The following is a 26,003-nucleotide window of genomic DNA, read 5'->3' on the forward strand; positions in this document are numbered from 1 at the left end:
CTAAGCTTGTAATATTAGCCCATCCTAATGACAGCGGTTCACCTTTAAGACGGTACTCATGGGAAATGAAGAGGGACAGAATGTTTTTCGCGGGTCATGATGCCAGTCAGGGCATGTTTGCATTCCAGATGTTGAGCTTAGAAAGGATCGCGCACACTGACCATTTCGCAAGCAATTATGTATTTTAGAAAATACATTTCGGTCTTAGACAGTCATCAGGTAAAAAAATGTTTTAAATATTTTTTATTAAATAAATAATTGCTTGCGAAATGGTCAGTGTGCGGGATTCTTTCTAAGCTCCTGATCTGCAATCTTTGCTTATATCCAACGCACCTGCCCGACGAAAGAGGTGTGCAAAAAGCCTTCCTACGTTGCATTACATTTCAGATGTTGCAAGTCAGCTCGTTTAATTTCTCTTAACATCTTATGGCCACCTTACACCAAACAACTTTGACAAAATTTTGGATAGATTTTTTAAAGATTGTAGTCTTTTAGCTAATGCCCCCCCATTCAAGCTTTACTCAAAAGACTCTTTCAAGAATCTTTCCTGAATCTTGTCAAAGTTGTTTGGTGTAAGGTGGCCATTAACTGACATATATCAAGACCTATACAGAGTTCCCAGAGCATAGGAAGTCCTGTGTTGCGTGGCGCACGCGGGGTTAAACCTGCTCTGTCAGGCAGGGCCTATGGTGTGGGATCTCTTCCTGCTAGTACATTTTGTCCAGCTCACGTGTTGGTGGGTGTGTCCGTGTGTGTGTGTGTGTGTGTGCGTGCGTGCGTGCGTGTAGCGTGGCGGAGGTTGAACTTTTCAGGGAAATGGGTGACCTCCACTGTGAGAGAGCAGTGTGTGCCAGCTCTGGCATTAGACACACACACACACACACATACACACACACGTGATCAGTGGGGGTGCACACAACAGTGATCAGTGGGGGTGCACACATCTGTGCTGTATCGGTAAACACAGAGGTTACCCCTGCGGAGGTTAATGACAGAATACACACACACACACACACACACACACACACAGAGAGAGAGAGAGAGAGAGAGAAAGGAGAGTGAGCAATACCCACTGGAGCTGCACACATTTGCTCTGTAAACACACTTTACATGCGCCGCTACAGCTAGAGGCTACGAACCTCACAGACTTGCATATATACGCCCACACACACACACACACACACACCTGCTGGAAGCTGCTGCCAATGTAGGGAAAGAGTCCCATAGCTGTAAGCATGGATTCTTCTGAAAGGTGAATGTGTAAAGGCCTGGGAGTGTTGAAGTGGAAGCCGTTCCTTTGCTGCTCAAGCATTGGCCCTCTCCCTTGCCATCCCGAGCTGTGATTGGCCATCTCCCGTGCCATCTCGTGCTGTGATTGACCAACTCTCATGCCATGCTGTGATTGGCCACCTCTCATGCCATGCTGTGATTGCAAGCTCTTGAAGCAAGAGCGCAGAACACTGACTGACGGTCATTACCAGAGCCAGCAGGAGCCTGACCATCTCAGGGTGTCAGACCTGTGTGTGTGTGTGTGTGTGTGTGTATCTCCCCTGGAGTGCTGTGTCTGGTGTGTGTGTGTCACTCCTACTATGGTGTGTGTGTGTGTATCCTGATGTGGTGTGGTGTGTTCCTGGTGTGATGTGCAGTTTCACGCTTTCCGCATGTTGTGTGGCTGCTCACACCTGTTCCACCGTGTGGCTGTCATCATCATGCTTTCCTGATCCTACACGGCTCTCGCCATCACGCCTTCTCACCCACCCCCCCCACAACCACCCCCCACACCTCCCTTCGCTCTCCCCACCCCCACTCCACCCCCCCACCCCCCCACTCTGGAGCTTCAGCCTCTCCTCTCTGCCAAGCTCCAAGCTCTGTCTGTTCTTATCACTCGGTCTCTCTGTAGTGTTACCTTCAAGCCCCCCCCCCTTCCACTTTTCAGCTTTGTGTGCTATCTGTCTGTCGGTTTCTCAGTGTGATCACCTGCTTCTGAAATCTGTGCCACTGTCATCATCTCAAAACCCCAAATCAGGTTGTTTGATTAATGACATGGAAATGATGATTGACAGATTGTTGTGTCTGTCTGTGTGTCTGTGTGTGTGTCGGTGTGTTTGTGATTCCTGACTAACGTTATGTTTCTCCTTGTGTGACTGTCTTCGTTGGCCCACTGTGTATTTGATGTTGGGGTGTTGGAATGGGGCGCCCTGTCCAATCTCCTGACCTCCCCTTGCCCCCCCCTCCCCTTCCGTCCGGTGTCTGGGTGTGTGTTCTGTCAGGGTTCTACGGTCTGGATGAGTCGGATCTGGACAAGGTGTTCCGGCTGCCCACCACTACTTTCATCGGGGGCAGCGAGAGCGCTCTACCCCTCAGGGAGATTATCCGTCGCCTGGAGGTACAGACAGACACACACTCACACACACATACATGTATACAAACACGCATACAAAAACCTTCTGGAACAAAAATCTGGAGCACCATTTAGAACCTGATAAAATACACATTCAGTATGTATGTTACACACACACACACACACACAAATTTTGTGCAGGTGCACACACACTCACATGCGCACACACAGCATGTGCTTACGCAATCCCATATAGAAGCTCCTGGATCTCACTGGTTAAACATTAACATGCTTCAGTTTCCCTGCATGTGTGCAAACACAATAAATGTATCACACACACACCCCTCACGTGTTGCCTATGGCTGCACGCCTGTGCACGTTGCTCACTGCTGCCCCCCTGCCTGCTGCAGATGGCATACTGTCAGCACATCGGCGTGGAGTTCATGTTCATCAACGACCTGGATCAGTGCCAGTGGATCCGGCAGAAGTTTGAGAAGCCCGGAGTCATGCAGTTCAGCCTGGAGGAGAAGAGGACGCTGCTGGCCCGCATGGTCCGCTCCACCAGGTACGAACCAGGCACACGCACACACACACACACACACACATAGTTCATAAATACATACATACATACATACATACATACATACATACATACATACATACATACATACATACATACATACATACATACATACATACATACATACATACATACATACATACATACATACATACATACACACACACACCATACAGTTATGCAGGCATAGACAGGACCCCATGCTTCACACATAAGCACTGTTCACTCAGGAGTGTTCACAGGCATGCTGACGTGTTGGGTCTGTTTAACACACACAGACTCATGTAAAGAAGGATCTAAGCGTGTGTTAAAATTGTTATTATTAGGCAAACAAGATATTCAGTGTCGGAGTGAAGATGTTAGGAGCAGAATACAACAGAAGATGCCATTACAACATAGTTAACGTTTCACCGGAAATAAGTGTACAGGAAGAGCCTTTCGTGCACATAGACTATTTATAAGTTGTTGAAGCACCAGAATGAGTTTGAAGCTGTTATTTTAAGGTATAAGAATATGTGTTGCTTCAAGTGTCCACATCCTGGACATCAATCCAGACTTGCATACGCTACATAAGTGCATCAGGGAAGTTATGTGTACATGTGGCACTCACACCTTTGCACACATACATAAACACACACACACATGTTGTGCTGTGTTGTCATGCTTATATGTGAGTGTGTGTTGTGGTACAGGTTTGAGGAGTTCCTGCAGAGGAAGTGGTCATCTGAGAAGCGTTTCGGTCTGGAGGGCTCCGAGTCACTCATCCCCGCTCTTAAGACCATCATCGACAAGTCCAGTGAGAACGGCGTGGAGAGTGTCATCATGGGCATGCCCCACAGGTCTCCACAACGTCCCAGCACACAGCTGCACAGATCAGCGCAGCGATACAGCACATAACTACTGCACAGCATAGCGATACAGCACATAACTACTGCACATAACTACAGCTCAACACAGCGATACAGCACAGCACAGCGATACAGCACAGCACAGCGATACAGCACAGCACAGCGATACAGCACAGCACAGCGATACAGCACAGCACAGCGATACAGCACAGCACAGCGATACAGCACAGCACAGCGATACAGCACAGCACAGCGATACAGCACATAACTACTGCACAGCACAGCGATACAGCACATAACTACTGCACAGCACAGCGATACAGCACATAACTACAGCTCAGCACAGCACAGCGATACAGCACATAACTACTGCGCAGCACAGCGATACAGCACATAACTACTGCGCAGCACAGCGATACAGCACATAACTACTGCGCAGCACAGCGATACAGCACATAACTACAGCTCAGCACAGCGATACAGCACATAACTACTGCACAGCACAGCACAGCAATACAGCACATAACTACTGCACAGCACAGCACAGCGATACAGCACATAACTACTGCACAGCACAGCACAGCAATACAGCACATAACTACTGCACAGCACAGCACAGCGATACAGCACATAACTACTGCACAGCACAGCACACACTTGCTGTGTGTGTGTAGAAACTTTAACACACCATGTTATGTGACAAAGACAAACGTAAAGTGTGTGTGTGAAAGCTAGCCGAAAGTTTGTGTATGTGTGTATGTGTGTGTGTGTGCGCACGCATGTTTGTGCATGTTTCCGTGTGTGTGTGTGGAAAAATCTGTGTGTCTCTGTGACTTGTAGGGGCCGTCTGAATGTGCTGGCCAACGTGATCAGGAAGGAGCTGGAGCAGATCTTCTGCCAGTTTGACTCCAAGCTGGAGGCCGCAGATGAGGTATATGTCTCCTCCCCTTTTCTCCTCTCTTCTTCTCTCCCTTTCTCCTCTTCCCTTTTCTCCTCTCCTCTCCCCCTTTCTCTTCTCATTTTCTCCCCTTTTCTCCTCTCCCTTCTTCTCTTTTCTCTCCTCTTTTTCTCCCCTTTTTCTCCTCTCCTCTCTTCTCTTCTCCCCCTTTCTCCTCTCTCCTCCTCTCCCCATTTCTCCTCTCGTCTCCTCTCTTCTCTCCCCATTTCTCCTCTCGTCTCCTCTCTTCTCTCCCCATTTCTCCTCGTCTCCTCTCTTCTCTTCTCCCCTTTTCTCCCCTCCTCCCCTCCCCTGCTCTATCTTCCCCTCCCATTCCTTATCTTGGCAGAGCAGCAGTAGGCCAGACAGATAGTCCTCACAACAGTCCTGCTTGAGGAACTATCACACCCTCAGAGAAAGTCCCTCAGTGGTTCTGTAAGCCACTCTTTAAACAATGTGTGCTTACACCCTAAACCAATAGTTTACTGCTGCTAAACATCCAGGTCCAGCACTCAATCTTATATTGGCACTGTTGTTGTGGAGATTCCTGGCTGCTTAGAGCAAAATAGTGGATTTATACATCTCAGGCATGTTTGCTAATCAAGGCACACTGGCAGTAGTGTTAAATTAGTCTTCATCTGTGATCGGCTGGAGCTGATTCTGACAAATGTGTTACAGGTGTGCGATGGTAGTGTAGAGGCGGTTGCATGAGGTAGCCTGAAACGGTGTGGGTTCAATTCCCAGCTGTCACCACTGTGCCCTTGAGCACTATGACGTCTGGCCTTGCTATTAATTGACATCCGTGAGTCACTTTGGATGAAAGCAACAGACAGATAAATTAAGATAAAGACGGGACTGGTGCCGTCCTGGAGGTCATCTGTCTGCTGTTTGGCAGATGGCATCATCCAAAGATGGAGGGCTGCAAGAATTCATCGATTAATGAAATATTTTCAGCTTTACATACCCCTCTATGCCAGTAAACTGAATACATCTCCAGTATGGACAAAACAAGGCATTTGGGGATATAATCTGAGGCATTTGGGGATATAATCTTAGGCGTTTTGGGAATATGATCTTGGGCTTTTGCGAACGAACTGTGTTCTTAGATCTGTTTAGCCCAAAAATGGCTTATGTGAACCTATATTCAGTAGCGAGCACCTCAGACCGACACATTGGTGACAGACGCGCTGACCTCTCGATGCCCTTTGTTCTGTCCAGGGCTCTGGGGATGTGAAGTACCACCTGGGCATGTTCCACCGGCGCATCAACCGCGTCACTGACCGCAACATCACGCTCTCGCTCATGGCCAACCCGTCCCATCTGGAGGCCGTGGACCCTGTGGTGCAGGGCAAGACCAAGGCCGAGCAGTTCTACTGTGGAGACACCGAGGGCAACCGGGTACACACACTCTCTCTCTCTCTCTCTCTCACTCACACACACACACACACACACACACACACACAAACACAAACACACAAACAAAAAAACCACACACAAAAACACACACACACACAATCTCAGCACTCTGCAAACACTCACAGGCTCTCAATACTCTTACCAGTTACCACACACACACATATACTGGACAGTCACACATACACACCTGTTACTCCCAGTCATGCTGAACAATCACACACACCTAATGTTTGGCCTTGACCTGTGCCTTTGTGTGCATCTGTCAGGTGATGTCCATCCTGCTTCACGGAGATGCAGCGTTCGCTGGTCAGGGCATCGTCTACGAGACCTTCAATCTGGGTGACCTTCCATCATACACCACACACGGCACCATCCACGTGGTTGTCAACAACCAGGTAAGACAGACACACACACACACACACACACACACACATGCACACACACACACGCACTCACACACACATGCGTGCACACACACACGCACTCACACACACATGCGTGCACACACACACACACGCACTCACACTGTACTCTGTTCCCATTCTCCAGGCATACCTGCTGCCTCGTATATTCATAAATTAGTTATATTGCCTGTACACCATCTTAGCTGAGCTCTGAAAATCCATGAGATGTGAATGTTCTGTGTGTGTGTGATTCCAGATCGGCTTCACGACTGACCCGCGTATGGCCCGTTCGTCACCCTACCCGACGGACGTGGCACGGGTGGTGAACGCACCCATCTTCCACGGAACGCGACTCCCACCCAGAGGCCGCAGGCTATGTACGCGCAGCAACGCCGCCAGAGAATGGAGAGCCACCTTCCACAAGGACGTGGTCGTCGACCTGGTGAGCCAATCAGGAGCCGCGCTGCTAGAATCAGTCAGTCAATCAAAAGAGGCATTAGAAATCGTCAAATAGCTCACATCAGGTGCTGCTAGCCTGGGTCCACCAATCAGAAGTAGCTCAAGACTAGATAGGCTAGTTTGAAAGTTTTGTTGTTTTTGTTGTGCTCAATTAGAGGTGATGATTGTGTTGGTATCTCATGAGTAATTAATAAGTAAGTAATAATTGTAGGGGCGGCAGTGGCTCAGGAGGTAAAGGAGTTGTCCTAGCAACCAGAAGGTTGCCGTTTCGAGCCCAACTCCTTCTGACCCTGTTGAGTGTCCTTAAGCAAGACACTTAACCCCAGTGCTCCCGATGAGCAGGTGGGCGCCTTGCATGGCAGCCTCCGTTGTGGACAACTCTCTCTGTCACACAGGAACAAAATACACTCCACGTCAACATCTCTTGGTTCTCCTGTGCCGAGATGTACAACTACTCACCATTGGCTTGTACAAAGGCTATTAATTAGGCTGGCATCAAGCCTTTATGTAAATTAATTTCTGATTTGTGTGTGTGTGTGTGTGTGTCCTGTCAGGTGTCGTACCGGCGTAACGGGCACAATGAAATGGACGAGCCCATGTTCACCCAGCCCCTGATGTACAAGCAGATCAAGAAGCAGAAGCCAGTGCTGCAGAAATACGCCGAGAAGCTCATCGCCGAGGGAGTGGTCACCCGGCAGGAGTACGAGGTCAGTGGTGTGTGTGTGTGTGTGTGTGTGTGTGTGTTTGGGGAGTGGTGTGTGTGTGTGTGTGTGTGTGTGTGTGTGTTTGGGGGAGGTGTGTGTGTGTGTGTGTGTGTGAAAATGTGTGTTTCGGTGCTTATCAAAGAGAGTCAGTCAAATAAAGTAAAGTGGTCACCCGGCAGGAATACGAGGTCAGTGTGTGTGTGTGTGTGTGAACGTGCCTGTGTGTGGGCAAATGTGTGTTTCAGTACTTATCAAAGAGTCAAATAAAGTAAAATGTGTGTCCTCCACACCTGAAACAGCTGACATGCTGACTTCCTGTGTGCAGGAGGAGATCGCCAAGTATGATAAGATCTGTGAGGAGGCCCACGCACGCTCCAAAGACGAGAAGATCCTCCACATCAAGCACTGGCTGGACTCACCATGGCCTGGTGAGTGTGTGTGTGTGTGTGTTGGTCTGAATTACAAAGGGGGTTGATTGTCTTGTAGGTATGGGTTTCTGAATGTTTGTTTTCTGAATGTTCTGTGAAAGTTTGAGTAAGCGTGTTGTGACTGACTGATTTGTTGACAGTGAAATTTTGATTGTGTGTGTGTAGATTTCTTTACCCTGGACGGCCAGCCTAAGAGCATGAGCTGCCCTTCTACTGGTCTGTCCGAGGAGGAGCTCAACCACATCGGCAAGGTCGCCTCCTCTGTGCCCGTGGAGGACTTCACCATCCACGGAGGTGAGGCGAACAGCAAATTGGAGGATTGGTTTATTGGAGGAGTACGATACATACAGAAGTATAGTATATAGAGTACTTAAAAAAGATAAACAATCACACTGACTCACACACACAGCATGCTCTCATGTACATGTCAAAGTCAAAGTCAAAGTCAGCTTTATTGTCAATTTCTTCACATGTTCCAGACATACAAAGAGATCGAAATTACGTTTCTCACTATCCCACGGTGAAGACAAGACATATTTTACCAATTTAGGTCCACAGACAAACATAACATTCAAGTAAACAAAAAAGTAAGTAAATAAGTAAATAAGAGGGCACATATAATAATGAAAAAAATAAGAGCAGCAAAATGTGGTTGAAATTGTGCATAGACAGTCAATAAAATACTAGTGCAAATTCAGGCCAATAAAAGGCTTGGGTAGTTCTGTTTGACCTAAGTAAGAAGAAAGTGGCATAGTGGTGCAAGTTATGTAAGAGCAGCAGAAGTGTTGTGTTTCAGGACAACAACACCAGTTGTAAAAGTGTACAAGTGTGCAAGTGTGCAAGTGGAGTAGTGCAGGCGGCCATTTTTGGGTCCAATGTCCAGGATGTTATGTAGCTGAGGGTGGAGGGGGGAGAGGAGGGAGAGAGTTCAGCATCCTTACGGCTTGGTGTATGAAGCTGTTGGTGAGTCTGGTAGTGCGGGGCGCAGGCTTCTGTACCTCTTCCCAGAGGGCAGTAGATCAAACAGATTGTGGCGGGGTGACTTGCATCACTCACAATTTTGGTCGCGCGGGTGAGGTGGGTGGTGTAAATGTCCTTCAGGGGAGGGAGTGAAGCACCAATAATCCTTCCAGCTGTGTTCACTATGCGCTGCAGGGCTTTCCTGTTGTATTCAGTGCAGCTTCCGCCCCACACAGCGATACAGCTGGAGAGGATGCTCTCGATGGTGCCTCGGTAGAATGTGGTCATGATGGCTGGTGGAGCACTTGCTCGCCTGAGTTTCGCAGGAAGTACAGCGCTGAGCTCTCTTAGCCAGTGATGCAGTGTTGGTGGTCCAGAGGTCTTCACTGATGTGCACCCCCAGGAATTTGGTGCTGCTCGCTCTCTCCACCACAGCACCGTCGATGGTCAGTGGCAGGTGTTGGGTGTGACCTCTCGAGGAAGTCAACAACAATCTCTTTGGTCTTGCTGGCGTTCAGCAGGAGGTTGTTGTCCCTGCACCACGTGGTCAGATGGTCGACCTCCAACCTGTATTGAGTCTAAATTAAGCCCTTGGTGATGAGACCCACCAGAGTTGTGTGCCGTCAGCAAATTTCACTATGTGATTGTTGCTGTAGGTTGCAGTGCAGTCATCGTCAGCAGGGTGAAGAGCAGCGGACTGAGCACGCAGCCTTGGGGCCCCTGTGCTCAGTGTGATGCTGCTTGAGGTATTGTTGCCAACACGTACTACTTGGGGCCTCTGACAGAGGAAGTCCAGTAGCCAGTTGCAGAGGTAGGTACTGAGTCCCAGTTTGTCAAGTTTGCAGATGAGTTGTTGTGGTATTATGGTGTTGAATGCAGAACTGAAGTCTATAAACAGCAATCTCACATATGAGTCTCTTTTTCCAGGTGGGTGAGGGCTGGGTGGAGGGCAGAGCAGATTGCATCCTCTGTGGGCCAGCTTGGCTCGGTATGCAAACTGGAAGGGGTCCAGGGTGGGGGGAGAATGGCTTTGATATGTGACATGACAAGCCGCTCAAAGCACTTCATGATGATGGGTGTCAGTGCCACAGGGCGGTAGTCATTGAAGCAGGATGGAGCAGTTTTCTTGGCACAGGTATGATGGTGGCAGCTTTGAAACATGATGGGACGATGGCTTGTTTCAGGGAAGTGTTAAAGATGTCTGTGAAGACATCCTTAAGCTCCCTGCACAGTCCTTCAGCATCCACGACCTGGGATGTTGTCTGGACCTGTTGCCTTCACTGGTGTTGATGGCAGCAAGTGTCCTCTTCACGCTGTCGGCAGAGAGGCACAGGGGCTGCTCATGTAGAGGGGATGGGTCTTCTGTGGGCAGGTGCTGTTTTGTGCTTCAAAGCGAGCAAAAAGCGGTTCAGGTTGTTGAGCAGAGGGATGTTGCTCTCACAGCTCTGTGGCGCGGGCTTGTAGTCCGTGAGGGCCTGAATGCCCTGCCATAGGCTTTGTCGCGTTCCTGCTGTCTTTGAAGTGGGTGGTTATCTTGTGAGTGTATTCCTTTTTGCTTCCTTGATGCCCACGGGACAGGTTGGCTCTCGCTGTTTTTTCATGCCAGCTTCATCCCCAGCTCTGTAGGCTTTGTCTCTGGCCCTCAGCAGCCTGAGGACATCCCCTGTCAGCCATGGCTTCCAGTTAGCCCAGTGATGATGTCTTTTGTGTGGGTCACATCATCGATGCACTTGGTGATGTAAGAGGTTACAGTGTCTGTATACTCCTCTATGTCTGTCGGTTGTTGTAAGTGGCTGCCTGCTTAAACATTTCCCAGTCTGTTGTGTCAAAGCAGTCTTGAAGAGCATCGGAGGCTCCCTCAGGCCACACTTTTACCTGCTTACAAACCGGTTTGTTCGCTTTTACCCTTTGTCTGTATGCGGGCATTAGCATAACAGTGATATGGTCTGAAAGTCCAATGTGGGGGAGGGGGGTGGCTTTGTATGCTCCTTTGTGTGCAGTGTAGACCAGGTCCAGGATGTTATCTCCTCTTGTTGGAAAATCAACATGCTGGTGTAGCTTTGGAAGTACAGTTTTGAGATCAGCATGGTTAAAATCTCCAGTGAAGATGGTGAAACCGTCTGGGTGTGCTGTCTGTTGTTCACTGACAGCCTGGTACAGTTCACTAAGAGCCGCGTTCTTATCGCTGTTGTTGTTGGTAGGCGGGATGTATACTGCGACTAGCAGAATCGCAGTAATTTCCCTTGGCAGGTAAAAAGGACGGCACTTTATGATCATAAACTCTGCCAGTGGTGAGCAGTGTTTGCATACTACTACAGTGTCCCGCACCATTCTGCCACGGATGTAAACACAGATTCCTCCTCCTCGTGATTTACCTCCCTTTACAATGGCCCTGTCTGCTCGATAGCATGCTAGCTGCTCCAGTTGTACAGCAGAGTCCGGAATGTTGTCATTTAACCAAGTCTCAGTGAAGACGAAAGCACACAGCAGTTACTTACTGTCGGTTCGTTGATCTCAGCAGTCGTATGTGATCCATTTTGTTGTCCAGTGATGTTACATTTGCCAGGAGAATGGATGGTATTGCTGGGCGAAGTTAGGCTAGCCAGCTAGCCTGGCCCGACGCCTCAGCGCTTGCCCCTCTTCTGCTTCCTCGCGACACCGCTTCGGCGCTTTCTTTCGGGGAGTAGCAGGCGAAGTCCGGTGTTGTTGCAGGCGGAGTAGTCCGAGTTCCTTTAAGCGTCTCTGTTGCAAAGTCCAGAACGCTGCAAAACTTGCTTTTTGCAGATGTCAATTAAAAACTGCCTGCTGTACTTGTAGTAACGGCGAGTAAGACGAGACGAACACGTAAAACTTTCGACAAACACTTTTAAGCGAACAAAACACCGTACGGTTGGGACAGAGAGAGGTCGCTGCGTGTGTACGCGCCGCCATCTTGGCTCAAAAAGCATGCATATCTTATCAGTGGATATTTACATGATAACATGCTTTGTACATCAACTTTTACGGTAGAACTGAATTTCATATTGTGTGTGTGTATGTCAGGTCTGAGCCGTGTCCTGAAGGGCCGTGGTACGATGGTGGAGAACCGCATGGTGGACTGGGCCCTTGGGGAATACATGGCCTTCGGCTCGCTGCTTAAAGAGGGCATCCACGTCCGCCTCAGTGGACAGGACGTGGAGAGAGGAACTTTCAGGTGAGACGCAAGCACACACACACACACACACATGGGGCAGCCGTGGCCCACTGGTTAGCACTCTGGACTTGTAACCGGAGGGTTGACGGTTCGAGCCCTGACCAGTGGGCCGCGGCTGAAGTGCCCTTGAGCAAGGCACCTAACCCCTCACTGCTCCCCGAGCGCCGCCGTTGAAGCAGGCAAGCTCACTGTGTGTTCACTGTGTGCTGTTTGTGTTTCACTAATTCACCGATTGGGTTAAATGCAGAGACCAAATTTCCCTCACGGGATCAAAAACGTATATATACTTATACTTATACACACACAGACGCAGCGGACAGGACGTTGAGGCACTTTCAGGTGAGACCCACATACACACACACAGACACATGCATATGTTTGTGTGTGTGTGTGTGTGTTCGGGCTGTCACTTTTCGAACACTCATGTCAAAAAAACATTAAAAAAAAAAAAATTGTAAAAAAAATTGTATATAAATCATTATAAATAACCCATGTGTATGGTATGTTCAGTTCATTGTGAAATTGTAAAACTTGACCATCAGTAAATTAAGCTAATGATATGGTATGATATGAACATGGATAGGCTGATAGATTCTGACACATCGCGTGACATTTGAAATTCATTTGAACTTTATTTGAAAAAGTGATAGCCCTAGTGTGTGTGTATATTCTTGGCTCTACAGAATCCTGGCAATGCTCATACATAGCTGAGACTTCGCCATATACTCTCCTGTACACCACAATAAGCGTGGTTAAATTCCACTTGAATCACACACGCACACACTTCTTAGCATAACTGATTGTGTGTGTGTGTGTGTGTGTGTGCCCTCAGCCATCGGCATCACGTTCTTCATGACCAGAATGTGGACAAGAAGACCTGCATCCCCATGAACCACATCGCCCCCAATCAGGCCCCCTACACTGTCTGCAACAGCTCCCTCTCTGAGTACGGCGTGCTGGGTCAGTATCTCACACACACACACACACACACCACCCCCAAACAGGCCCCCTACACTGTCTGCAACAGCTCCCTCTTTGAGTATGGCATGCTGAGTCAGTATCACACACACACACACACACACCCCATCTGCTTCCCTGTCAGATGACTATACAGTATGCTTGGTCAGTATTTACGTCTCACTCTCTCACATGTACACACATGCAACGCACGCATACTCTTCAATTGATGTGTGTGTGTGGGTGTGTCCGTCCGTCCCCGTCCCCATGCTGCAGGTTTCGAGCTGGGCTTTGCCATGGCCAGCCCTAACGCTCTGATCCTGTGGGAGGCCCAGTTCGGGGACTTCCACAACACGGCCCAGTGCATCATTGACCAGTTCATCAGCCCGGGTCAGGCCAAGTGGGTCCGCCAGAACGGCATTGTGCTGCTGCTGCCCCACGGCATGGAGGGCATGGTGAGTGTGTACACACACACACACACACACACACACACACACACACACACACACACACACGTGCGCGTGCACGCATACACAGACACATTCACACACACGCATACACATTCACCACGCACGCATACACATTCACACACACGCATACGCATACATACACACACACACACACACACACACACGGACGCATCTCTCTCTCTCGTAAACTCTCGCCTCTACTCTTCACTTTTACTGTGTGCCTTTTAGCCTTCTCTGTAAACCTGGAGTCTGTGTCCACCTGCTGTCTTCATGTGTGTGTTAGAGAGAAGGTATGAGTGTGTGTACATGTATTTGTTTTTATTTGTGTGTGTGAGGCCGAGCATACGGTGTGTGTGTGTGTGTGTGTGTGTGTGTGTGTGAGAGAGAGGGAGAGAGAAGGTTTGTGTGTGTGTGTGTGAGAGAGAGGGAGAGAGAAGGTTTGTGTGTGTGTGTGTGTGTGTGTGTCAGACATGTAATTAGTGTGTGGGCGCTAATGTTCCTCCTCTGCCCTCAGGGTCCTGAGCACTCCTCTGCCCGCCCTGAGAGGTTCCTGCAGATGTGCAACGATGACCCTGATGTCTTCCCTGTAAGTTCACCTTTCACCTCAGTAATAGGCCCCAGGCCCACTGTCAGTAGTCTGTTTTGAGACTGAGGCCATTTGAGAAGTGGCTGTTAATTGTGAAACAATAACAGGCAAAGCCTTTGTCACCAACAGTTCCTAGGTTGTAGATTTTCAGATAGAAGAAGGTGAATTCAGTAATTGTGTGTTCGTCCCAGGGCTCTGCCTAGTTCCCCCCTAATCCAGCCTACGCAGTCTATTCAGTGTCCCACCAGTGAGTGCAGAAACATGGACATTGTACAATCTACCTTGAGGCCACCGGAGGGCACTGTGGCTACAGTATATGTCTAACACTCCTTCTGTCTTCTCCTCCCCCCTCCCTCCATCTCTCGCTCTCTCTCTATCCCTCCATCTCTCTCCAACCCTCTCTCTCTCTCTCTCTCTCGCTCTCTCTGCAGGCCATCTCAGGGGACTTTGCCGTCCAGCAGCTGTATGACTGCAACTGGATCGTGGTGAACTGCTCCAATCCAGGCAACTACTTCCATGTGCTGCGTCGTCAGATCCTGCTGCCCTTCCGCAAGCCTGTGAGACCACACACACACACACACACACACACACACACACACACACACACACACACACACACACACACACACACACACACACACACACACACACACACACACACACACACACACACACACACACACACACACACACACACACACACTCTGGACACACACGGGTAGCCGTGGGCTCCACTGGTTAGGTTGACTTGTAAACCGAGGGTTGCCGGTTCGAGCCCCGACCAGTGGGCTGCGGCTGAAGTGCCCTTGAGCAAGGCACCTAACCCCTCACTGCTCCCCCTCGCCGCCATTGTAGCAGGCAGCTCACCGCGCCCGGGGATTAGTGTGTGCTTCACCTCACTGTGTGTTCACTGTGTGCTGTTTGTGTTTCACTAATTCACTGATTGGGTTAAATGCAGAGACCAAATTTCCCTCACGGGATCAAAAAAGTATATATACTTATACTTACACACACACACACACACATTCCCTACCCCATTGAACACACAGCCTGGTGCTTACCTAACCAGCCACTCTGGTCTGTACTGCCCCTCTCATACGCACCCAACCTTTTATACACATCCGTCCTGTCAACTTGCCCACACACACACACACACACACACACAGAGCCAGATCTACATCCTGTCAAAACTATATACACACCCACACTATGTCCGGTCAAAACTTTCCCATCAAAACTTCAAAACACACCCACACCACTTTTAACAGTCATGGGTTTATGTTTACCCAACTCCACCAAATTAAGTTGTTGACAGAGCTGCAGCTCATCAAAACCTGCCTGTTCTCTAATCGCTCTGTGCGACTATCAGCTAGACATTTCCTTCCTTCCTGACCGTGGTGGAACACACCCATGCTACTTTCAAATGTAAAATCAGTGGGTTTCCCAGCATCCTCTCTGGGCTCCAGACCCTGGAGTGTATGAGGCCTAGGTAAGCGCCAGGTAAGGCTGTGATACTGTGCTGGCCCAGGTGAGTGCCAGGTAAGGCTGTGATGCTGCCCTGGGCCAGGACCTCTCTGCTGCTACTTGCTCTGCTGTCCGGGTAGAGACGGAGCCTTGTGTCCAGACTCTGAGTTCGTTTTGTCCATGTTTGGTGCATTTTCTGAAACAAACACGGATCTATGCTCTTATGAGAAGATAACTTGGCCTGTAGACGAGCAGTTTGGAGTCTGCAGTTAACGTTGAGTTGTTCGTCACTGACTATACTCTCCTCCTGCTTCACTCTTTCAACCCGCAGCTCATCGTTTTTACCCCCAAATCTCTCCTGCGCCACCCAGAGGCCAAGTCCAGCTTTGACGACATGCTCCCAGGTTAGTCAGGTTTTACTTGTTTCATCCAGTTTGTTTATTATTTGTCTGGTTATGCATTTCGTTTCATGATCAGTGGTAAGCGTTTGATGTTATCCGTGGACATGTCTGTGTACTTATGTGACTGTGTTGGGTTACTGTACGTGATTATTAAGGACAAGTCTTAGCAGCACCTAGACAATTGGAAAATGTGCAGAAATACCATTTGTTAGCACAACACACATCATTCTGTCATTTTCATCCTCAAATTGATGTTTCATTTCAAAACTACACCACATTCATATTCATTGAATTTAATTGAATTATTCATATTAACTTATTTACTTTTTACTTAATTACTTTTATTTCTAATATGTTACAATTGTGATGCCCAAGAGTCACAGAATTATCATAACAGCGATTACCCTGATTGTGAAACTACTTATTGCTATGGTCACCGTTTGTGTGTTTTTATTTGGTTTCTTAAGATATCAATAAATGTGATCATAAACACAGTGTGTGTAAGGACTTCACAGTAGTCCACAGCAGTCAGCCTTTGCATGTGTAAATCACCGTGTGTGTGTGTTTGTGTTTGTGTGTGTGTGTGTGCGCGCGCATGTTTTTAGGAACACACTTCCAGCGGATCATCCCAGACCAGGGTCCGGCTTCCCAGAATCCTGCGGGAGTGAAGCGTCTGATCTTTTGCACAGGGAAGGTGTACTATGAGCTTGCACGCGAGCGCAAGGAGCGTGGCATGGAGGACACTGTTGCCATCACTCGCGTTGAGCAAGTAAGCGCACACACACTCACACTCAAACATTATGCAGACCACTTCTGGCACATCTTTCACCTCATACCATAAAATCTGGAATGGGAATAACCAATCCCGTCTGTACCCGGCACTTAAACAACAACATCAGTCGCACTCACATTCTCGTAGACAAATTCTACACTGTAGCATGTCACCAGACACGCACACACACACACACACCAGATGTTCTGAATTACTGGCTACTGCCTTCTGTTTCACTGAGTAAGGTGTTTCACTTTTCTGACAGTACTGATTCAGATAATCTCATTTGTTTTACTCGTCAAGTTTCTGACGGGGACAGTCCTCTACTGCTACCACACCCAATAAGGCTCTCTGTCTCATACACCATATACACACACACTCATACACATATATATATATATGCTACAAGGGCAGGGACATCCTTTTCCACTTTCAAAAAAACTCCTGAAGACCCAGCTCTTTAGAGAACATCTACTCTCATAGCAACACTTACAACAAGTCTTACTGATCCTAGCACTCACCAGCCGTTTTAAACTGACAAGTAACTGCTAAAAACAGCACTCACCGGCACTTATTCTTACTGTACTCTAATGTTTTTTTAAACTGTCCTAAAATTGTGAGAATTGTTCTAAAACTTACTGTTTACCATGTTGTTAGTCGCTTTGGTTAAAAAGCGTCAGCCAAATGTAATGTAATGTAATGTAATGTAATGTAATATATACACACACACACACACACATATATATATACACACATACACACAGAAACAGACACAGAATCAAGGCAATTGCCTCTCCCTTGTATTGCATCAGGAGTTGTGTAACTGGGTGTGTGTGTGTGCAGCTCTCTCCGTTCCCCTTTGACCTGGTGAAGGCCGAGACTGATAAGTACCCTCAGGCAGACCTGCTGTGGAGCCAGGAGGAGCACAAGAACCAGGGTTACTATGACTACGTCAAGCCCCGCATCCGTACCACCATCGACCGCAGCCGCCCCGTCTGGTGAGTCCCGGTGCTCAGCGCTGCTCTCTCTCTCGCTCATCACACCACAACATGATGAGCTACTCATGACCTATTCTCTCTCTCTCTCTCTCTCTCTCTCATTCTCTCTGCCTCATTCTCTTGATCTTTCTTTGTCTGGTTCTTCTGGTTTTCATACCTTGTGTGTGTGTGTGTGTGTGTGTTCTCAGGTATGCTGGCCGTGGGCCCGCAGCAGCCCCAGCCACCGGTAACAAGAAGACCCACCTGCACGAGCTGGAGCGCTTCATGGATACCGCCTTCAACCTCAACGCCTTTGAGGGCCAGTCCTAGCCCCCCCCCCCTGCCCGCCTCCCCTGCTCCCCCCTCAGCTCTCCTCTTCAAGCCACTGCAGTACCGTCCCCCCTACCCAAATCACCCCTGCTACCAACCCTTTCAAACACAATTAATAAAAAATAAAAAAATACATATACATACACATTCCGTGTTTATGTATATATACATATAACCGGCCGGATGCTCTGGAGTTCTAAGGCCCAGGGGTTCTAACCAATGGCCTTATAAACAGCCCAAAGAGCAATAACTTTGCAAAGCTGTGGCGATAAAAGATCACGGCAATCACGCCCACCCAGACAAAACACCTCACCTGTGCAAATCGACCGAAATGTCTAACTCCTTCCTGCACCATCCAAAGCACACACACTGGTCAGATCTCGGTCCCTTTTGATGCTGGGCAGCCCAGTAGCAGTACCTGGGAACAGCACTCTCAGTGTAAGTTTGGGAGAGCACTTTGAGTATCACATGTCTTAAGCATGTTTCCCTGCCACGACCCTTTAGCTTCGGAGTCTAAAATGCATTGCATTCTGGGAGTTATTTGCTTATGGCTCTGATTATGACCTCACAACCTTTTGCTCTGGATTCCTTTTCAGTTTTTTTGTTTTGTTTTTACAATAATTATTATTATTGCTATTTATGTTATAACTGTATACTTTTAAGGAGCACTGCTAGAAAAAAAAAAAAAAACATTACAGGAAAGAAAAAAAACGCAATTTTTTTTTGCCATTTTTAGGGGGAACCCTCATCAGACGCACACTTTAGTCCTCCCACAGTGGGGCGTGGCTTATCTATGAATTGACAGGTGTTACAATGAGGAATGTATGTAACAATAAACCTTTTTTTTCCAAGTACAATATTATTTGTAAATTATTATTATTATTATTATTATTATTATTATTATTATTAAAAAAAACATGTGTCCAACTTATTTGTTTGGATATGATTGAGCCTGTTTAGGAATGTGTGTGTGAGAGAGAGAGAGAAAAGTGTGAGTGTGTGTGTGTGTGTGTGTGCCTGTGTTCGAGAGCCTCTTCTTAGCCACGATTTATAAATGTGTGACTGTAAAATAGGGATGTCTTTGTCTTGGCTGACTCTAGTGTTTTAGCTCCTGGAATGTTGAGTGTGTCAACACCACTGTCTCCAGATCAGCTCAGGAGTGTGTGTCCGCAGCAAGGCCATCTACTTAAAGGTACTCTAAGCGATGTTGAGTAATGTCACTTCTGTTGACGTTCAAACAAAACAGCTATAGCTTGCCCCTCCCTCATGTGCAACTGAAACTCTCCTAAATGTTTATTTCATCAGAGATGGGCTGGAACAGTTTGTTTCATGGTCCAAGCTGAACCAGGCTGTTTTTGGAGTCTGGGCTGAAGATGGAGACCAGGTTTTTTTTTTTTTTTTTTACAGTGTATTCAAGGGACAGGCAGTCATCATCAATGCAAATCAAACCAGCTAATAGGCTAACTGAAATAACACCATGCCAATCTCTAGGTATGGTGAAGGGTATGTGATGATGTGGGGCTATTTTAATTCCAAAGGCCAAGGGAACTTTATCAGGATGCATAGTATTCTGGATCCATGAAATAACTTGGCCTTTTAAAATAAAACTCTGCCTCCCTCTATGGGAATTTAACATGGGGTGAATACTCACCCTGTATTTTAATGAAGAACATTTATTTATTTACGAAACATTATTCATTCACAAAGAAAATGTGTGTCCTTAAAGGTTGGATTTTTTCCAAAAGATTTTTTATTTCTGTTTTTAGTCAAATTAAGGGGTGAATACTTTTGCAAGGCACTGTATATCCCAAAGACATCTATTGATAAATTGACTGTAGGTAGACAGAGCTATGTCTTCTGGCCTGCGGCTATACATCAGTGACAGAGATTTTAAGCCGGATCTCTGCTTGTCACGATCGACCATCGCTGCTCTCATTGCGGCACTGAGGTCTGACCATCTGACCATGTGTTTCTGTATTGACTTGCCCATGCAGCATCTTACCCGGTGGTTTCCAGGGTCTTTGATATATATTGTCAAATTCTTCAAAAATAGAAATGTTTCATATAACCGTAAAAGCAGGCTCGGACTGGTAATCTGTACAACCGGGCAAATGTCCGGTGGGCCGGTGACCTCCGGGATTTTTTTTTATGTTTCAGAAATACTACCCATCCCTGGGAACAGGCAGATTACATCTTTATAGTTGGCCATACGATGACATACTTAGGTTACCAGTTCGCCAGTTAGGGCACCAAAATGGCCAGTAGCTGCACTGTGTAGCCTAAGTTTTGGGTTACAATATACAGGTAGTGGGCTGTCTGTTGATTTTAATGAGTAGGCCTAAGCCTAAAGTTACAGCATTTCTATCACAATTGACCAGACTGACATTTGGTCTGCTTTTAACAAAATTCTGCCTATGATGGCTCATGATGCAATACAAGGAACAATCACTGTGCCTATTGCATTCTACTGTTGCTAGCCTTAAGCCTAGCTCAGTCATTATGTTATACCACATCGCCCTCCATTAGAAGTGCAATGAGCTGCATTGAGCATAATAAACTGCATTTAGAATTCCAAATTCATATTTCTAGATATTTTGGTAAAAGTAATACAATAGTAGTGTAATGCCTTACATTATAATATGTATCTGAATTGTAACAAATTACTTTGAAATGACAGTAATGAGTAATACATAATACGATTTTGAAGTAACTTGCCTAACACTGATGACAACCATCACTTTCTATGTATGTCTGTGTTTGTGTGTGTGTGTGTGGAGGGTCAATCAAATTCTATGATTGCCACTGATGTGAATGATCTCACAAATCACACAAACCAAATCAAGTTTTAAAAAATCGCAAAAGTATCGAAATTGAGATTTTTCACTTAGTATTGGTATTGAAACACTAATGTTGGTATTGTGACAACAGGAGTTGGGGATGTGTCCTCACCAAAGCTGAGACCAAACCTACGCCCTTGTTCTGGAGTAGGCCATTCAACTAGCCCGCTTGCTTACCACGAGACTCAGGCTGCGCAGTCGGCACCGGCTTCCTTATTTGGGTTTTGGGTTGCCAGGTTTTAGCCTATGACAAAACGGTTGACATTGAAACTAAGTGATCGTGTATGTGTAGGGTGTATTTCATACACAATCTGGCAACCTGAATGGATCAATGATTTTAAAATGAAGTTTGATGGCCATGCAAGTTACTGGAGTTTTCCGGGAGAAATAACAAAACGGGAGGGTGCTGGAAGATGACCTTGAAATACGGGAGAAACCCGGGAAAAACCGGTATGCTATACATTGCCTATTATTGTGTTGACAGGTATGCTATACATGCCTATTCATGGGTTTCATCAGGTCCCTTTCCACAGGTGTATACAATCATGCACCTTGATTATGAATGCAGACTGCATGGTGCTTGATTAATACACCTGTGTAAAGGGACCTGATGAAACCCATGAATAGGCTACCTCAAGCACTGTTTGACATGGGGCGTTTTTGCTTATTTAATACTTTACACTAGGTTCATTAAACGAAGACATAACAGTGAATAATTTTATCAGTTTATCCATGTATTAATTTCAACAGCAAATAGCCTACATTGGCCTGTAGGCTACTACGGCTCAAGTCCAATCCAATCCAATATTAACTGAATTTTACTTTTGTTTCCAATCCAGTTTCTGTTTTTTTCTTTATCTTGTGTGACTAATGACAAATGTAGAAAATAGCAGCAATTATCTATTTGCTGACCAGTTGAAAAAAATGAAAATTGGATTGTTGAACACATTTTTTATTTGGATCAGACGGATGGAGCAAATAGAACAAAGTACTGCAAAGCGTTACACAGACCCTATTGTGCTGTTTTTTTCTATAGATTACGGTGGCCGACACAAAACACAAACAACTTAAGAAAACATTTCATCTTCATTTGACAACACGTGCACATCATTTAGAAAATGCGCTGCAAATTCAGAAAACATCTACATTTCAGAAACGAGCTGAACGCAATTCAGAAACACAACGGAAGTGTTTCTTTTACTGTCTATGGTACAGACAGTAAGGGCAGAGCCCGTCTACGGAGAGCCTTGCCACTCATAGACATAATATACATAGACGCCGCATTGGCTGCTGGAAACAAGAAATGCGACCGCCATTTTGGACCGGTCATACTCCTCGTTGTGTTGCAGCAGAAGACACAAGATGACAGCACTGTGCAGCATGTTCCTTCTCAAATCGGCGGACCATACTCGGGGGATTTACTTTTCACAAGTAAGATTTAACATAACCGTACTATTGGTTATATTTTGTGAATAGAATATTACCAGAGAGCTGAGAAGGAGCAATCTTTGATATTACTGTATGAAAATCGTAGCCATCTAGCTAGGCTATGTTTACTCTGTGTTCACCCGGCTATGAACTGAGACTTGATAAGTCATATTCCATAACACTGAATTAGATTACAACTGACACAATAAGGCTATTGTAGAAATAAATCATACTAGATTTGGCCGGCGAATTTTACATAAGTGGCACAGACTAGCCTATTGGGCAATCGCTAGCTGCTACTTGTAGCCTAAGTGTGTTGGTGGTAGCCTCACTTTCCTGAATAAAGTAACTTTTCAATAGCTCAACTTCTTTATTTATCAAGTAGCTTAGCCAGACAAGCTACACTTTTCTTGTCATGTGAAATTAGCACAATTTAAAGTAGCTTCCTATGTAGTGAACTAGCCTACTGCTGTGTCTGTGTTAGGCTACTAATACATTTGACTGGGTGGTAGTTTTGTGTAGTGTTTTATTCATGGCAGAGTAACTGATAGTTTAGCTCACTAAAATTTCGAAGTAGCTTGCCCAACACTGTATAATTCACATGTCATTTACCCTAACAAGAATAAGATGCCTCTCAAATTCCTTTTCATTCATTTTATTTATTATTTTGTATCTCTCCAGAACAACTGCCTTGTTCAAGAAGACTGTGAATGAACTGAACGGTCTCCTCACACCCCTGGAACTGAGGAAGGTGCAGCTCTTCATTGCAGTACTGCAGGGTATCTGCTACACTGTGACTGAATGTTTGATTTATGAGCTCCACCTTCATCACCTGCATTCGCCACTCTGTCCCATTTTCCCATCGTCTGGTTGACTCAGTCCTCTTTTATGGAGTTTACCCAGTTTACTATGCCATCTTATTTGCCCACCTGCTGTCTGAAGCACTTTTGTTCTCAGCCAAAGTGTACCCAAGCAATTTTAGCAAGGTGGGAACATACAAAATGACATGCACCAGTTGTTGAAATCATAGAACCAACTGCATGACGGTAACTCTGTCTCACTGAGCCTGTGAAGACACTCCCTGATTCTTTACTGATTGCAATGAACGGGTTGATCTTAGCAGTTTCTAAAATGTTTCTTAATTCCTTTTTATTTAATCTCTTCATTGGGGCTGGAACCTTTCTGTGAACTGTAAAAACAGATGCTGTTGATGAACCCATTGACACTGTACAAGTGACAAGTCACCTTTTTGTCTTGAATTGATGAACTGTTACACTTACTATGCCAAACCAATGTCTGTTTTTTAAGGATCAGAAACAAACCTACAAACTTGCACTTTACAATATTTATGGAACTTGTCTAACAAATGATGTTGATATTGAACCCAGTTACTCCATTTCCTTTATGCCACACCAATGTCTGTTCATCACTTTATTTTTGATGGCACTGAACTGAAAATGTTAATGGATTTTTTTTCTGTAAATTTAACTCATTAAAACTTGTATCAAACCAGTTTTTGTCTATGCTGTCAAACGTGGATTAGTTATGTTCCCAGTTTTTATATTGGATGTCATCACTTTATAATATATCATATATATCAGAATATTCTATTACTGTTAAGCCCACTATGAATATTATAACACACAACCATGTTTCCTGTATCATACAGCTTTTCTACTGGGAGGTTTACAACTTATTCTGAGTCAATTTACCCAAGTTTGTCACTAAACCACATAGGCCTACTCGGAATACCCCTCAGATGTCTGAATGGCACTGATCTCACTTAAATGTTTATGGAACCTTTCTGTGGACTGTGAATAATGCTGTTGATGGAACTTTTCTGTCAACTGTGAACTATATTTAACTCATTAAACTTGTATCAAACTAGTTTTGTCTATGCTGTCAAACATGGATTATGTTCCCAGATTTGATATCGGACGTCAGGTCACTTTATATCATATATCAGAATATTATATTACTCTTAAACCCACTATGAATATTAAAATACGCTAAATCATGTGTCCTATCATAGCTACATGTATGACCTTTGCAGCAAAAAAAAACCTGTGAGAATCTGTTCGGTATTCAGTGAGATATGATTAATTAAGTGCGCTGACAGCTCATCTCACCGGCCAAACAGATTACACTGAGTGGAGTGGATGACCGGTCCAAGATGGCGGCTCCAAATCTCGTCAGCGTTAGTAAGGAGTAGCGGTCGATGCGGCGTCTATGTATATTATGTCTATGTTGCCACTCCGTATTAAGTCCCACTGTACCGAATTTTGGATGCAGTTCCACCAGAGTTCCACTGGGGGCGATCGCCATGAGTGCAGAATGAATGGAGGTCAATGGAGCTAGACGGCTAAATTGGTCTCTTTCACCTGATTGTCGTTGACAAATCTCAGATTTGATTGTAGTTTGTATAACTTCAACATGGGTTATAGGTCAAAAGTTGAATGAACGAGTACTAATGTCCTTTTGATTTCTTACAGGTTGGGTCGTTGTTGCACATAATAAGCTAGCATTGTGCTAATGAATGACAGCATTGACAAATTTGAAAGGCTTTTTAGAACAATTAAGTGACTTTAAAAAATATAATACTCAACCAAGTGTATTTTCTTTGCCTCCCCTTTCAAATGCAATACTCAAATTACTTGAAAAAAAATTATATCCCAAGAAAAGTGGATTTTGAGGGGTACAGCTCCATAGACCTCCATGCATTCTGCACTCGTGGACGAGCGCCCTCATGTGGAACCACAGAAGGAACTGCAACCAGTTCAGAAACCGGAAGTTTTCCCGAGAGTGGCAGTTCTCCCCTTATAAGACATTCTTAAAAGGGCAAAGTCCTTTTAGGCAAGTCCCTCCACTCGGCGGCCATTTGATAAACGCTTTTTGGGCACTCGTCGGGCATCCATTTCAGCAGAACACGACACCAATCTTGCTCCAGCGGCGAGATCACAACACATGATTGGCACGATGTCTTCACAACACACCATATGATTGGCTCAATGTATTCACATCACACCACATGATTGGCTCAATGTATTCACATGTCGACGTTTTGCCGAGGAAGGGGTGGGATATGTGTAGACAACGGCCATATTGGCGTGACAAACTAGCCCCATGCATTTCTATGGAGTATCTTTTGAGTGCTGTGTCTCCACATTAGAAAGTCTCTGGTAAAGGAGAGGTGTTCATCACTTTTAAGTGCCATTAAAATGTTAAGATAAACCCAAATACTTACATTTCAAGCCAGATTTCTTTAAAAGTCTCTGGTAAAGGAGAGGTGTTCATCACTTTTAAGTGCCATTAAAATGTTAAGATAAACCCAAATACTTACATTTCAAGCCAGATTTCTTTAAACAGGAGCTGTTGTTGTCACACCCGTTCGCCACCTTTCAGAGGTGTTCATCACCTTTAAGTGTCCCCCGGTAACACTTCCGTTGTGTTGTGGATTTCGTTGTGCGTTATTGAAATGTAAATGTTGTCTGAATTTGCAGCGCGTTTTCTA

The 26,003-nt window shown here is 45.9% G+C and overlaps 1 protein-coding gene across 5 annotated transcripts in view; it reads left to right on the forward strand.

The window, feature by feature from the left end:
* ogdhb (oxoglutarate dehydrogenase b) overlaps nucleotides 1-19,084 on the forward strand; it is a 42,004-nt gene extending 22,920 nt beyond the window's left edge. For all 5 annotated transcript variants that reach the window (XM_048258162.1, XM_048258160.1, XM_048258158.1 and 2 more), the window contains 19 exons: nucleotides 2,271-2,386; nucleotides 2,752-2,906; nucleotides 3,614-3,760; nucleotides 4,610-4,700; nucleotides 5,925-6,104; nucleotides 6,389-6,517; nucleotides 6,783-6,968; nucleotides 7,540-7,692; nucleotides 8,015-8,117; nucleotides 8,283-8,411; nucleotides 12,120-12,270; nucleotides 13,103-13,230; nucleotides 13,504-13,682; nucleotides 14,212-14,283; nucleotides 14,715-14,840; nucleotides 16,079-16,151; nucleotides 16,754-16,917; nucleotides 17,764-17,918; nucleotides 18,107-19,084. In XM_048258162.1, coding sequence (XP_048114119.1) covers nucleotides 2,271-2,386; nucleotides 2,752-2,906; nucleotides 3,614-3,760; nucleotides 4,610-4,700; nucleotides 5,925-6,104; nucleotides 6,389-6,517; nucleotides 6,783-6,968; nucleotides 7,540-7,692; nucleotides 8,015-8,117; nucleotides 8,283-8,411; nucleotides 12,120-12,270; nucleotides 13,103-13,230; nucleotides 13,504-13,682; nucleotides 14,212-14,283; nucleotides 14,715-14,840; nucleotides 16,079-16,151; nucleotides 16,754-16,917; nucleotides 17,764-17,918; nucleotides 18,107-18,227 — 2,558 coding nt within the window. In that variant the 3' untranslated portion in view covers nucleotides 18,228-19,084. The remainder of the gene's footprint in view (nucleotides 1-2,270; nucleotides 2,387-2,751; nucleotides 2,907-3,613; nucleotides 3,761-4,609; nucleotides 4,701-5,924; nucleotides 6,105-6,388; nucleotides 6,518-6,782; nucleotides 6,969-7,539; nucleotides 7,693-8,014; nucleotides 8,118-8,282; nucleotides 8,412-12,119; nucleotides 12,271-13,102; nucleotides 13,231-13,503; nucleotides 13,683-14,211; nucleotides 14,284-14,714; nucleotides 14,841-16,078; nucleotides 16,152-16,753; nucleotides 16,918-17,763; nucleotides 17,919-18,106) is intronic.
* The last annotated feature ends 6,919 nt before the right edge of the window (nucleotides 19,085-26,003 follow it).

Source organism: Alosa alosa, chromosome 12 (assembly GCF_017589495.1).
Source record: "Alosa alosa isolate M-15738 ecotype Scorff River chromosome 12, AALO_Geno_1.1, whole genome shotgun sequence".
NCBI lineage: Eukaryota > Metazoa > Chordata > Actinopteri > Clupeiformes > Clupeidae > Alosa > Alosa alosa.